The sequence below is a fragment of the Electrona antarctica genome (genome assembly GCF_951216825.1).
Source record: "Electrona antarctica genome assembly, chromosome: 7".
In the NCBI taxonomy this organism is placed as follows: domain Eukaryota; kingdom Metazoa; phylum Chordata; class Actinopteri; order Myctophiformes; family Myctophidae; genus Electrona; species Electrona antarctica.
Genome location: NC_136812.1, coordinates 17,516,673 through 17,532,032, shown reverse-complemented (window position 1 = coordinate 17,532,032; position 15,360 = coordinate 17,516,673). Strand labels below are relative to the sequence as shown.

General features: G+C 44.7%; 1 protein-coding gene across 1 annotated transcript in view; it reads left to right on the top strand.

Annotated features, from left to right (window-relative positions):
* The window catches only part of unc13a (unc-13 homolog A (C. elegans)), a gene marked incomplete at both ends in the record, with an annotated part of 59,166 nt that extends 44,369 nt beyond the window's left edge, over positions 1 to 14,797 (top strand). The window contains 11 exons of the mRNA XM_079505407.1: positions 60 to 148; positions 759 to 905; positions 1,211 to 1,334; positions 4,928 to 4,957; positions 5,892 to 5,948; positions 6,192 to 6,272; positions 7,306 to 7,453; positions 8,354 to 8,410; positions 12,086 to 12,178; positions 12,371 to 12,530; positions 14,509 to 14,797. Of these exons, the coding sequence (XP_079361533.1) occupies positions 60 to 148; positions 759 to 905; positions 1,211 to 1,334; positions 4,928 to 4,957; positions 5,892 to 5,948; positions 6,192 to 6,272; positions 7,306 to 7,453; positions 8,354 to 8,410; positions 12,086 to 12,178; positions 12,371 to 12,530; positions 14,509 to 14,797 (1,275 nt within the window). The remainder of the gene's footprint in view (positions 1 to 59; positions 149 to 758; positions 906 to 1,210; positions 1,335 to 4,927; positions 4,958 to 5,891; positions 5,949 to 6,191; positions 6,273 to 7,305; positions 7,454 to 8,353; positions 8,411 to 12,085; positions 12,179 to 12,370; positions 12,531 to 14,508) is intronic.
* Between the last annotated feature and the right edge of the window lie 563 nt (positions 14,798 to 15,360).

Below are 15,360 nucleotides of genomic sequence, written 5' to 3'. Positions count from 1 at the left end.
GTGTGTGTGTGTGTGTGTGTGTGTGTGTGTGTGTGCGTGTGCGTGTGCGTGCGCTTCAGCTTTGTGTGGAGGCCAGCGACATCCTGAAGGACCTGCAGGTCAAACTCAACAACGTCATGGATGATCTCAGCAGAGTCTTTGCTGTCAGGTACGCACGCACGCATGCACATTTAACATCTTTATTTGCAAGAAACAAGAAATTCTTGAACACAAACAATATGGCTGCACAAACTCAACTCAACAGCAAGTATGTCCGGATACACATCATGGATACAGGAAGCATTGCTTCCTCCATACTGTATATGGCAACTGCCAATTTTCACAGATACTGAACAGAATTTAGCCTATGCCTTAACTCATGGCTTGGGCATTCCTGCAATCTGCAGGCCTCTCACAACTGATTTATGTACATTACAGAGGCTTCAGTGTAGTTGCTGATGTATGATGATGATGATGTATTGAACCACATGACGTCACAGGGGCCTAAAACGTTTATACAGAATAAAAAGTTAAAATAAAGTTGGGCAATTACTATAGTCTGGTTGCCTCTGGCAACCACACTAATACAAATGCTTTACAACTCAGTAACAGTGCTAGTGGCTGGCAAAATATTGGTGGCTATACCAAACCTGGCACCTTCTGACAACTGAAAACACAACAGACTTCATTCTGACCCACACAGTAAAATCCTCTGCTTTATTAGGCGGTTCTGACTTCCACAGCAACAAACTGTGCCATGTGTGGTTTGTTCCCTGCAGCTTCCAACCTCAAATTGAGGAGAATGTGAAGCAAATGGGCGACATCTTGGGCCAAGTGAAGGGCACCGCCAACGTGGGCAATGCCAGCAGTGTGGCTCAGGACGCAGACAACGTCCTGCAACCCATCATGGAGTTCCTGGACAGCAAGTGAGGCCATCTGCCATTTTAACTGAGCGTTTTTCTGGGCTCTGCTTTCTGGCATCGCTTTGTATACACAAGGGACTTTTTATATAGAACTCTCTCTCTCTCTCTCTCTCTCTCTCTCTCTCTCTCTCTCTCTCTCTCTCTCTCTCTCTCTCTTTCATGTTCCTCTTATTTCTCCCAGCTCGCTTTGCATTCTCAGTATCTACATTTCGCTGATGTAGTCTTCTCTTGGCAGCAGAACAGTCCCAATGTCTGTCGCTAATTATTCATCCCCCCCCCCCGGCCTTCCTTCCTCCTCTCTCTGTCAGCCTGACACTGTTTGCAAAGATCTGTGAGAAGACGGTGCTGAAGCGCGTGCTGAAAGAGCTGTGGAAGTTGGCGATGAACACCATGGAGAAGACCATTGTTCTGCCTCCACTCACGGATCAAACGGTGAGTGCACGAACATGTGCATTAGTACATGTGTAAAATATACATGCCACGCACGCACGCACGCACGCACGCATTCAAAAGTTGACATTTCATGAACAGGCTACCTGTCACAGCAGAGAACACAATCTTGCAGCTGTTTGGCCTTTTTCTTTTGAAAGGCCAAACCACTAAAGGCACATTTATGGACTATTTGTCCACAGACATATCCGAGACCTGTGTCTGTGAGTCACTGGGGGCTGAGTGTCAGGTTGTCAAAGAAGGCTTGATCATTATTTAAAAATCACCCCCGTGGGGCGCCAGCTGCATGGCCCAGTGGTCCAGGCGCATGCCACATATAGGCTTTGGCCTGACAGCGCGCCGCGTGTTTGAGTCCCGTTCATGCCACATATAGGCTTTGGCCTGACAGCGCGCCGCGTGTTTGAGTCCCGTTCATGACGACCTTTGCTGCATGTCTCTCCCCTTCTCTCTCTCCCTCTTTCCTGTCCATCTTCACTTGATACTATCAATAAAGGCAGAAATATTTTATTTATTTTTAAATCACCCCCGTGTGAAGTGAGGGGCGCTCTTATCATCGTACATACATCATCCATTCATTGTCAATAGGAAATTAATCTTTGTGTACGACAAAAATAGCCGATTTGCTCGTCTACATATGACGTAAATTCTCCATTCATTGTCAATGGGAATGTGTAGGACAGTAGGACAAAAATAGCCCGTCCGTGAAAAATGAAATACATTTATTACAAGATGTCTTTATATCAGCGAGATGATGTCGCAGAATAATTTCCCTAAACAGACATTACAGTCTGTAGACTTGGCTGGCCTATTACGTCATTTGGGAAAGCCATGCATTGGAGCTTGGAGGGGCTGTAGCGCCCCTCAAAAAACAAATGTACTGTATTAGAGTATATACGTAGAGATAATGAGTTAACCCTCACACGCATACAAACAACTCAGAGCCTGAGGATGGGTTGTGACTCAGGATGGATTTGCAGTTCATTTTTAGTGAGCAGAGAATTGCTGCGCTGCTCTGCGTGAAGTAAAGAGACGGGATGAATATTTCATCTGTGTTGCTGATGACAACCACAGCAGGAAACCATGTTCCACAGCACACACACACACGCTCGCACACGCACACACACACACACACACACACACACACACACACACACACACACACACACACACACACACACACACACACACACACACACACACACACACACACACACCAAAACGGCATCAAAGCAAAGCATTGAGAAATGGAGGAGGGGGGAAGGACATGGAAAGGCAGGCATTTTGTGTGTATTGAAATTCAAGATGGCTCTCCTTCTGAGAGATGTGCACAGCATTGTCGTCAAATTGACGTGACATGACAGTTTTAACTGCCTACATGTCCATTGCTTGAGCAGATCCAGGTGAAATCCTAATGCGACAGAAAGGGGGAGAAAAGGAGTGCACCATTTCATTTGAACCTCAGCTCATGCTGCTATCCAACATGTCACATTCTAATTATACTTAGAGATCCTTCAATAATACACAAGTAAGTCAGTTGTTTACAAATTAATGAGTGAAATATTCTGCCCCAGGATTCATCTCCTTAAAACATACATTTTGGAAAGCAGCCTCTTTATTTTTTATTTTTTTTGTGTAATTATATATATATCTGTTCTTATTTGGGTTTAATTTTATTTAATAAGCAAGAGCCTCATATCATTCTGAAGGGGAAGGGAATTGTTTTGCCAGTATTGACCCTCTTAGGCTAGCCCTCGCCTGAAAGCTGTGTCTGTCTGTGTCGACGGCAAAATGACAGTGAAAGAAAACAGGAAATTACATACAGTAACAGTAGTAACAAAATGTATTAAATTCCTGCAAGACATAATCTTCCCAACAGCCGTTTCCCGCTTTGTGAAGAATTCAAAGTGACTCTCTTCCATGCTTCACTACTGCATCTACTCTAGGTTTTAGAAGTCTCTCTTAACAGTTACAGTAGCTCCATGTCCCTCCAAACCCCTTTGTTTTCTGACTGATATGGGGCTCTTTGCAGCTTTGACTGACCCTTTTCTCTGGTTGTTGTCGTTATTATTACATCCTGCTCCCATGCTCTCCCTCCACAGATGATTGTAAGTACGGCACTCCTGCGTGTGTGTCTGTCTGTCCGTCTGCGGTGGTCGGTCCTCTGCTATATGTGGCTGCTATCTCCCATGTTCTGCCCTCCATGAAAACCCAACCCCCATCCCTCATTTTCTCCAAAACAAACTGTCTATTCTCTTCTCTTCTCTTCTCTTCTCTTCTCTTCTCTTCTCTTCTCTTCTCTTCTCTTCTCTTCTCTTCTCTTCTCTTCCTCCCCTCCAACTCTCGATCTGTCCTTGAGGAGACAGAAGCATGGTGCATTCCTGACTGGGTCTGACAGGTCCCGACTACCCCTTTAGAGCCTCCACCAATCAGATGCCCCTATGCTATTTCTCTTCCTAAATCAAGAAGTGGTACTCCCTCCTTACGCCTGGTGTTGCCTTGTTTCTTCTTCTTCTCTTGCATTGTGCCCTCCCTGGGACTCAAGCGGGGTGAATTTGGCCTCTTGATGGCTGATCTGGTGTCCTAGTGCCCCTCTGCCCCTCCCCTTTGTCCAACCTTTCTCCCCCTCTGACTTGTTTCCCCTTTCCCCCACTTCACCCCACCTTACCCACTTCCCGTTTGAAGTCCCCACCCCCCACCCCCCCAGTGTGGGTTTGTTGCTTGCATCTAATCTATTTCCACACTGCAGTCTTCTCTCAGTATACTGTACTGTACTACACTATACTGTACTGTAACGTATGTCTCTGCAGGCCTGTCATGTCGGTCTGCTGTCCTGGTTTGGTTCCATGTTCTGTTTCTATGATGGCAATTGTAGTTTCTGGCCACGTGTCACGTTGGAACCACTGTGCTTCTGATGGATAGAAGAGGATGTGGCTTTGTTGGGATGCTGCATAAACAGTGTTCATGCTATACTGCGTGCTACTGTACTTCCCACTTATGATTTTTTATGTTGTTGTTTTTTCTTCTATTCTGTGAACTCTTGGTACCTACCTATTACTTTACTCTAACATAGTGTTCTTCTTTAGCATAAACGTGTTTTTGTTAAACTTTTACCATTTTAATCTACCGGTATATGTATAATCTTGTAACAACAGTTATGGCTTCTCTGCTTTGCCTTATATGACTTCATTGGGCACTATCTCAAAGTACATAGCTCTGTCCGAGTACTGTTTATTTTTGAAAAATATACCATCTTCTGACTTTAATATTGGTAATGTGATAGCATTTTCAGTGATAATACATGAAAATAATGGAACCCCTGAAACTACTGTAGGCAAGTTGAGACAGTCACACAATATCCAGACAGATTTTGTAGGTTTGGTCATTTTGTGAACACAACAAAAATTGTTTTCCACCAGTGGTGAGTGTCTCCCAATTTAGTTATCATGGCTCATGTGGCAAATGCAGTGTTATGACATTTACCCACTTTGACCAATGAAAATTAGCAATACTCAGATACCAGCCAATCAGACCACTGAAACACTTCCTCATGTATTAACCACGTCCTGTCTTTTCAGGGGAGGCTGAAGAATGCTTCTCACAGTGATGTAAGGACAAAAACCCCTCTAGATTGATGTGTCCTGTCTTACTGTATCTCCTCCTTTGTACCGTACTCTCTCTGTGTGTGTGTGTGTGTGTGTGTGTGTGTGTGTGTGTGTGTGTGTGTGTGTGTGTGTGTGTGTGTGTGTGTGTGTGTGTGTGTGTGTGTGTGTGTGTGTGTGTGTGTGTGTGTGTGCGTGTGTGTGCGCTCGCGCGTGTGTCACGTCTCTTCGTTTCAAGAGCATACAGTACACTTTATTTGAATCTTCCCAGATCCATCCTTATGCACGGAGACTCGTTTGTGGGGTTTGCTTACCTTTTATCTTGTTATTGTGGTACTCTTTGTACACCACTGATTGAGATGTAACAAATGATGTACCCTTAAAAACATTCATCATGTCTATGGCTGTCTTGTTGATCAGAGTCGCAGTCAACAACACTTAGTGATATACTCTGTTAGCAGAACGTCACTAGGTTGTACTTCCAGTAGAGGATAGATTAACAGAGGAACACTGCATAGACACAGGCAGTTCTCCCCAAACAACCTGTGTGTGTGTTTGTATGTGTTTGTGCATGCTGTATGAATTTGCTGAGCTAATTTCTGATGTTTTTGTAATGCAATGTGTGACTGCGTGGTGAGTGGTCACATGTGCGCACGAGTACTACTGTATGTGTGTATGTGTGCGTGCACGCGTGCGTGCGCTTGTGTGCACAGTCTGAACAGTGCTTCAGGCAAAAATGTTCTTCTAGGCTTAGATAAGGTGTGTTTCCTTTGCATGTCAGAACAGTCACTGTCTTCAGTGTGACATTATACCCCTGCACTGCCACCCTGTGTTCTGATGATAACAATGACATTATTCTCCCTCTCTTCTGTCCTCTCCACCTTCCAACCCCATCCTTCTTCTACCCTCTTTGGCTCCGCTCCTCCCTTTCCACCTCCAGGGTACTCAGCTCATCTTCAACGCTGCCAAGGAATTGGGTCACTTGTCCAAACTGAAGGTAGCGTGTGTGTGTGTGTGTGTGTGTGTGTGTGTGTGTGTGTGTGTGTGTGTGTGTGTGTGTGTGTGTGTGTGTGTGTGTGTGTGTGTGTGTGTGTGTGTGTGCGTGCGTGCGTGCGTGCGTGCGTGCGTGCGTGCGTGCGTGCGTGCGTGCGTGCGCGCGTGCGCGCGTGCGCGCGTGCGCGCGTGCGCGTGCGTGTATGTTTTGTATGCATTTAAAGAACACTGCTCTATTCCAATGCAGGAGCACATAGTCCGTGAGGAGGCCAGAGCCCTGTCGCCTAAACAGTGTGCTGTGATCGAGCTTGCACTGGACACCATTAAGGTACAAACCATTGCACCGTCGCCGCAAGCAACTCTTAGATCCTATGTTTAATATCTGGAATCTAGAGTTGCGATACCAACCCTTGATAGCCCATACGTCCAAACGGAAAAGTCTGATCTGATTGTATTAAACAACATTGCAGCTATGGAAATCTTTTGTATCTGCCAAGATTTTTGTCTCATAAAAATCCACCGTAGGCATGTTATGAGCTACTTTCTGTCGATGAATTCATTGCAGGGGATTATTTTTTTTGATCCCGATCCGATCCCGATACCACAATTTCTGTGTTAGCTGATACCGATATCACCCCTGGGGGTCCCCGTACCCCACTTTGGGAACCACTGCTTTAGCCACTACTATCAGAGAAGTTTTGGGACTGTTGGTATTTCAAGGCTCTCATTTTAGAAGCCAATGCTTTGAAAATTGGATTTAGGTTTTGGTCATAACCAATTCAGGTTGCTATCATATGATATTGGCACGGCAACTTGGTGTGACCGCAATAAAGTCTTCTTGCAGTGGTCCGCCGATTGGTCGTGATGTCATGTGGTCTTCTACATCTGACTCCCTATGTACAGTAGAGAGTAGTGTGTGAGTGACTGAATTCGCACACAGCCTCTGTCAGTAAACACATTTGGATTGACTGTCCCCTCGCCCTAGGGCAATAGGAGCTACAGTAAATGATGAGATGAGATCCAAAATTCACAAAAGACACTTAAAAATGACATGGAAAATAAATGGCCCGGACTAATACGGGCATTTGTAGTTCATGAAGAGGAATCCCCCCCCCAACCCCTTGTCTGTGGTCTGATAGCCTAGCATAGTTTTAAGTAAATTACACATCTCTGGTCAAATATTTCTACCCCATTCATAAACCAGTGGTTCCCAAACCTTTTAGCTCAAGACCCAAAAGAGAAATGTAATATTTGCCTGGAACCCAAACTAGTGCAAATAGCCGATCTACAAGCTTACAACGCGACAGAAGTGATCCATTTCCTCCCTCTGTCTGACCTGTGCTGACCTTTCTCCGTCTCAGCAATACTTCCATGCTGGAGGTGTGGGTCTGAAGAAGACCTTCCTGGAGAAGAGTCCTGATCTGCTGTCTCTGCACTACGCCCTGTCTCTCTACACCCAGGCCACGGACAAGCTGATCAAGACCTTCGTCCAGTCACAGAACGCACAAGGTAACTCAACTGAGCCCTCTCTTTCTCTCTCTTTCCAACCTCCCTTTTGAACTGCCTTTCTTTTCTTAAGACCCTCGTATCAATCTCTGCGTTAGATATCTTAATTTGTTGACCTTTATTGCTGCTCGCAGTTTTAATTTTATTGCTGCGTTGTTCTGAAAATGTGCTCTGTGTGCTCTTTGAGAAGCGATTCCGGCATCTCCCATGTCTATTTGTAGTTAAGGATTATCCACGTGTCCGACTGTATTTCCTGAAATTACCTCACATGCTTTATAGAGTAGAAAGCAGTGGCTCTGGGTGCTTGATATTTTATTTCATAATGCTCTTGTGAAATATTGAGTCTCCAGTTAGCTAGTCTCCAGAAACACAAATAATCTCTTAACATGAGCCGTCCGTCTAGCCATTTGAAATAATTATACCACCAGGAGTTTTTTTTCTATAAACGTTAGATGACTGACTGTTCCCATGCGGTCTAAGATCCACATGGGAGTCACTCTGTTAATAGACACCCATCTTGTTTGTCTCTGCTTCTGTCCATTTCCTTTATGTCCACTGACTCATCAGGAGGCTGCATAACAGCCATCGCATCTCTGTGTGAGAAGCTTACACGTGTCCCTGAGCAACATGAGTAGAAATGCTGTTTTATTTATGATGTTTAACAGTAGTTTAGGGAATGTTTAAACACAGGAATATTAATAGGCCTGTCGGTTCACTTTCACATTTAAAACTGTGAGTTCCAGCTGTCTTGTTTCTAAATTCAATGTCTTCGGTCCTTCATATTTATGTGTCTCTACTACAGTATTTTCCCTTTCCCTTCTCTCTCTCTCTCTCTCTCTCTCTCTCTCTCTCTCTCTCTCTCTCTCCGTCTACTCTCTGCCTCTGCCCCTTTTTGTGGGCCAGTGTTCGACGGGAAGGGCTTGAGGTTCACCAGTAGTGAGGATTTGTACCCAGACCAGGGTATGTGGACCTCAGGCTTGGGGCCTGAGACCCCTGGGGGCTCCCAGAGGGCCTCCAGACCAAAGCCCTGCTCCCTTCACCCTACAGTACACACCCCACCATTATGCATCCTGACTCCTGAGACTGCCCTGCCTGCTCAGATTCATCCCTACAAACAAACCCAGTCTCTCAGCCTCTCTCTCTCCCCCCTCTCTCTCTCTCTCTCTCTCTCTCTCTCTCTCTCTCTCTCTCTCTCTCTCTCTCTCTCTCTCTCTCTCTCTCTCTCTCTCTCTCTCGGTTGTCTCAGTATGCCCCGTCTTTCTTTCCTGCTACTATAACCCATGTTCTTACTACAACACACGGAGCATAGACTTAATGCATTCATGCATGTAATGTGTACACACACTGTACAGTACAGTATGTGCGCTGCTGTTCCGTATACATACCCCCCTGTGTGTATGTATGAGAGACCACAGAGCAAGGCATGATCTCCAGACATCAGGCACAGAGAATACTCAGGCGTCAGAGCCTGGAGCATTCTGGAGCAAGCATGATGTCATGGAAGGAGGCTTCTGGGCCAAGTCCACTTGTGAGTGAGCGAGTGAGCGAGCGAGCGAGTGAGCGAGAGCAATTATCTACAGTCATTGAACCAGACACAGAGAGACTTGCTGTCTTTAGTAACATCACTGCATCAGAGGAAATTATTTTGCAGATGTTACTTGCCATTTCTAAATTCTACAGCCATGATAGTAATTATGTAAAATTTCTTATGATGATGATGATGTCATAATGATGATGGTGGTGGTGATGGTGATGATGACAGTTGGCTCAGATTGTCTGGGAAGGGTCCCTGTCCTTGTTTTGGCCTTCAATGCCTATACTGTACACGCACGCACGCACGCACGCACGCACGCACGCACGCACGCACGCACGCAGATTTGTCCAATCAGAAGTGGTCCCCAGTGTCGGGTGGTAATGCCGCCTGTCATTGTAGATCAGCATCAAGAGATTTTACTCTTTTTCTCTCTGCCACCCGGATCTTCAAATCCTCATGCAGTCCATTTGACACAGTGTCACGATCTGGTGGTGTGGTGTGGTGTGGTGACAACCCACATGCAGGACAGGAAGGGCAGCAAGAGTTCAACACCCAAGACTGGGTGATTTCATACAAAAATAACAGAGAAAATGTCAAATCACAAACTAACAATAAACATGATGTGACACCAAACAATGACTCGATAAGGACTGTCTGGGGAACAACACTAATATACATACAGTATGAGGACTGATTACACATACGACGTACAGCTGGGGGAGACATGAACATGTGCATGATATGGGAAGTTATGCTGCCTTCCAAACACATTATTTAATGTATTTTATTATGTATTATACGGTCCAGTCCAATAGCATATATGGACACTACAATTAAAACTAATTATTTTAGATGTACACTATCTATAAGTATTACATGTATGCCTTATGCCAAAGATTGCATAAGTTCTACTACACCTTTATGTATATTGGAGAGGCAAAAACTCTTGCCTTTCCTTGGCAGCATCTTGCTTTCTCTTAGCCAATGGCATTCCCAATTATGCTCATGTCATAGAGGGTATGCGGCTATATGTGCGTGACATCATCATACCTGGAAGTGAGTGGTAAAAAACTACTTTCTGGCCTTGACAGCCCATACTGTACATCCAAACAGAAAAGTCCTATCTGATATATTGCATTAAACAATGTTAAAGATGAAACTCCATTTGCGACTCGATTTACTTTATACATGCCTATACCCTCTATTGTAGGCAGAAAACACTCTCTCTCTCCCAAACACTGCACTATGAAATCCTGATAATCCTGTTAATGTAACTCTGAGAGATTGATGTTAGTACTGATACTTACTACCCCCACACGCACACACACGCGCACACGCACGCGCGCACACGCACACACGCACGCACGCACGCACGCGCACGCACGCACGCACACACACACACAGTACGCCACAGTACGCTACCTTCAAGTATCCTAATTCCTTGGCAGCGTTGAAGATGAGCTCCCACAGATACCATTGACGGATCAAAAAAAGAAATAAAAGAGCAATTAAAGCAGAAAATATTCAAATCAATCATTGTAATTTGATACAGATATTATCTTCTTTTAGGGCAGATTGCTTCTTTTTAGCATCTTCTTTACAGGACTGTTATTACCTTAAACTGCACTTAATCTGTCAAAAATGGCAACATTTTGGCATCTGTCAAAAAACATCAACATTTGGGCACTGGTCCAGTAGTGAGCTATCAAGGATGAGGGGGCTACACACATGGAGTAGCTCAAATGCCAGCAGTTTCCAAGATTTTTGAAAGACATCAATTGGGGACTCGTTTAAACCACCGTCTGCTGCTAATAGGAATGCTGTAAATAGAATTGGAGTTTTCTCAATGCGTGTGCCTCATCACCCGTTGTATAGCTCTGAAGGGTTGAGTTGGGCTCCTTTCTGACAGACAGATAGATAGATAGATAGATAGATAGATAGATAGATAGATAGATAGATAGATAGATACTTTATTGATCCCGAAGGAAATTTGTTTTGTCCAACAAGACCTGAGAAACTGAACTCTCCGCCAGCTCCGTTCCTCTCTAACCATCCCCTGCCATGCTGGAGAACTCCTATTAAGGAATGGTCATGTCTGGATCCATCCCAGCATGTTCTGACCTGACCTGACTGGCAGTATCTCAGGAGAAACAGAAATGTGTTGGTCTCTTTCTCAACTCCCTACTAATGCATCTTAACACTCCACGAGACAACAGAGCCACTGTGCAACTACGAGTGGACATTATGCTGTCCCAAATTAGCCTAAACACCTTTGCATTGCTCAATGTTTTAAAAAGACCAGCCAGTAACCTCTTCTTTTGCATTATGTCTGTTTAAAGAAAGGATAACACACAGCTAGGTAGATAAAGTATAGACCCCTTACAAGGCTCATTTCGCTGTAGGGGGGCTGTATATACACCGTAAATTATACGTCATATATTCATCACAGTCTTGTCCTACCATGATGAAAGCATATATCTCATAGCTGCACAGTGTGACGTCCACATAAACTTCTCCTGTAAAGTAACTTTCAGAAGTACTATAACTTGTTGCATGGTCAGTACTTTCTGCACACAATTTACAGGACTGAAATGAACTTGATCAGTAAAGCGAGTAGAGTGATTTATACATCAATGCGTGCCACCAGTGTCCCATGCCGACAATATAGCACATGATGATCTTCTACAAGCTCACAACGCGCCACGATGCATTGTGTAGTACAGTGGTTCTTAAGGGGGTCCGTGAGGGGTTTTGGTTTCCAAGAGGTCCCCAGCAAAATGCTTTAATCTAGCATCACGTTTTGTTTAACCACTTTAACCATTGGCTATCTTGGAAGTCTTTGAGTCATTTGGAATATTTTTGAAACATTTCAACATTTGTGGCAGGGTTCCCTGCCACAAATGGGGTGGGTATCCACAGCCAAATACATATTAATTTGAGGGTCCTTGACATGAAATCTTCTGAGAACCACTGGTGTAGTAAGATCAGCTATTTTCAGAGCAGGACATCGTCGTACGACAAAGTATAAATCAGGCTTAAGGGCCCATATGTGCGAGCATCAGGGGTTGACGTGTCTCCTCTCTGGCTGTCTGTCCCGTCAGGCTCTGGGGTGGACAATGCTGTGGGAGAGGTGTCCATCCATGTGGAGATCTTCACTCACCCCAACACCGGAGAGCACAAGGTCACGGTTAAAGGTCAGTTCATGTTCTTCAATGTTCTATTACCCCATACTCCCTCAGATGGGTGCACAAGGCAATGGTCCCTGGTTTCATCATTACAATGGTTTAAAAGAATAAATAAATAAATGCCAGCTATACATTTCAAATTTTTCTTTCTTCAGAATTACACGCTTACATTTTCAAACTCACTCTCTCTTTCTTTCTCAGTGGTGGCTGCCAATGACCTGAGATGGCAGACACAGGGAATATTTCGGCCATTTGTAGAGGTCTACATTATCGGCCCTCACCTCAGTGACAAGAAGAGGAAGTATGCCACCAAGTCTAAGAACAACAGCTGGGCTCCCAAATACAATGAAACGTTCACATTGTGAGTAAAACAAAAGCGGCTCCAATCACATGCTCTGTACGGTCATTATTGTATAGTGCAAAGCTGTGACTTTACAGGAAATGGAAAAAACTATTTTTCCATTGGTTAAATATTTATAAAAATCCATAGACAGACTTTCACACACTGGAGTTTTTATGTTAATATAGGCATATTAAAGTTTTCAAAATCCAATAAGAAAGAAGGGTTGCAGTTCACTCATCCCGGCACTGCCCATAACCTGCAAGAGAAAAAAGGAAATGTACGTGTCAGACATTTCGCCATGCACCGGCGACAACACTCCTGACCTTTTGGCTGCCGTGTTAAGTGGTCAGATGGGTGAGCAGCGTGCATTCTCAGAGCACGATTATTGTAATCATGAGTCAGTCGATTGTGTTCTGGGTTGGATCAATCACAATGAAAGATGTAGCTGCAAGCAGCGATAATGGTGGCAAGCAAGAGGGCAATAAGCAATAAAAACAATATAGCTGCAAGCACTCAATAAGAAAAATCACACCTGTGTGAACTTAGCGGTGCAGGCTGCTCAACAACACCACTGTTGAGCAGGTTTAAGCGATTCTGAGGGCGGAGCTTACTGGTAAGTGGTCAAAGTGACAGATGTGTTCCGCATGAGTCAAGGCACATTTGTAAACAAGATCCATGGATTTTGGCCAAACGACATTTGGCCAAAATGAGTTATGCCTGTTCAAAGGTTTATTTGTCAAACGATTGCTATAGCGCCCCCCTTTGGCCATGGTGGAGTAAGACTGGTTTCAGCGCCATTTGGCATGACCCTCTACCATACTGTAAAGTTTCATAAACATGTGACTGCATGTATGTAGAACCATTTTCATAAAACTGCAATATTCATTGGCTCATAAAAGCTTAATTTTTTTATGTGTGTCAATATAGGTCCAAAGTTCACGTGTAGACATTTTCGTGCATTTTGATCAAAGATCCCGGGAGGAGATAGATGTTTATCATTTAATTCAAAAGGTGGGAGATGTAAAGGTCAGAAGTCAAAAAGTCAGAACTCGAAAGCCATGCCTGTTCAAAGTTTGCATTTTCAATTGAGTGCTACAGCACCACCCTTTGGCCAATGGTCGTGTACTTCGCATCTTCACCGCTTGGCATAGCTCTCTACCATATTGGCAAGTTTCGCGAAAAGCGAAAAAATAATTCCGTTCCGTACAAAAACCGGGAGGAATAATGTTGCTTGCTTACCTCGCTATGATTACGATGAAGTCGCTGAATAATCCCTCGCTGTCTTTTTTTTTTTTACGAGAGGCATGTTGAAGTCAGAAATGAAGAGCTTACAGTAGTATATCCATCTGGTCAAAACCACGGAGAGCTCCATAGATTTGGAGATACGAGGCATTCTTTCTGAGCCGTAAACAGGGAAGTGAACGCCAACGCGCATGCGCGAACAGCAAGGAGTATGGTGCAGAAGGAGAGGCCAACCCCCCAAAAAAAGAAAGAAAATCTGAATATTTTTCTCTCGTTTGATATCAATGAAAATGTGCTAGGACGTGTGTACAACTGTACACAACTGTACGTGTGTACAACTGTACACACGTCCTCGCAATCCATCGGTTGGATTAGCTAGGACGTTTCCACACGTCCTACGGTCTAAATGGGTTAAAGAAGGAGCTGTCACAAGGCCTCTGTTTGGGATTTCAGTACAATGGTGTCACGCAAGTAAGACACGCTTGATGATTTCGTGCACTGATGGGCTGGCATGTGAAGAAAGATATTTGCACACAGACGTTTAGGACAGGGAAATAAAGGCACAATGAAAAGCACACCGAGTGGCAGACATGCATGTTCTGTCCTAAAGGAAATGATAGCAACAATTCAAAAAAAGAAAAGTAAAACATTATAATGTATGAATTGAAGTATGAATTGGGCTTTAGTCTCTCTCTCTCTCTCTCTCTCTCTCTCTCTCTCTCTCTCTCTCTCTCTCCTGTTTTCCCTCCCACAGCACCCTCGGCAGCGAGGTGGGCCCTGAGGGCTACGAGCTCCAAGTGTGCGTGAAAGACTACTGCTTTGCGCGTGAGGACCGCACCGTGGGCATGGCCGTCATGCAGCTGAAGGACATGGCCTCCAAGGGCAGCGTGGCCTGCTGGCTGCCGCTGGGCAAGCGCATCCACATGGACGAGACGGGCCTCACCGTCCTGCGTATCCTCTCCCAGCGCAACAACGACGACGTGGCCAAAGAGTTCGTCAAGCTGAAGTCTGACCAGCGCTCCGTGGAGGAGGGCCGCAGCTAGGCCAACAGAGAGGTGAAAGCTGAAGTCTGACCACTGCTCCGCGGAGGAGGGCCTCAGCTAGGCCAACAATAAGAGGTGAAATGACTTGTCTGGGAAAAATGCGAAAGATCTGCCACACGGCGCCAGCTGCTGCTCTGGTGTCGCCCCGGTGGCTACTGGTTACCCACTGCCACGATGTTCCTAGTGATGTAAAAGCACAGCTAGAAGAACAACGGTCACTACGCGTGAAGTGAATACGTCCATTTTACTGACTAGGACATTGTGATAATAGTACAATGTAATATCACAATTTGAATATAATTCAAACATCACCGTACCTGTCTTGACTCTGTAAAGCATCAACGTTCGTTATGTAGAGTTTAAGTAATATTCTACCTTCCACTAAACCTCTCTTCAATGAGGTGATAGTCATTTCATTCCAAACCAACATTTGATATGTAGAAGATACATACAGTTGGAGGCCATCGATATTGTCCTTTTCTTTTTGCTGGGGTTTGCGTGATCTGCGCAAAAGGACAGTTAACCCATTTTGGGCGGGAACCCCTTTTGGCGTTTTAAACATT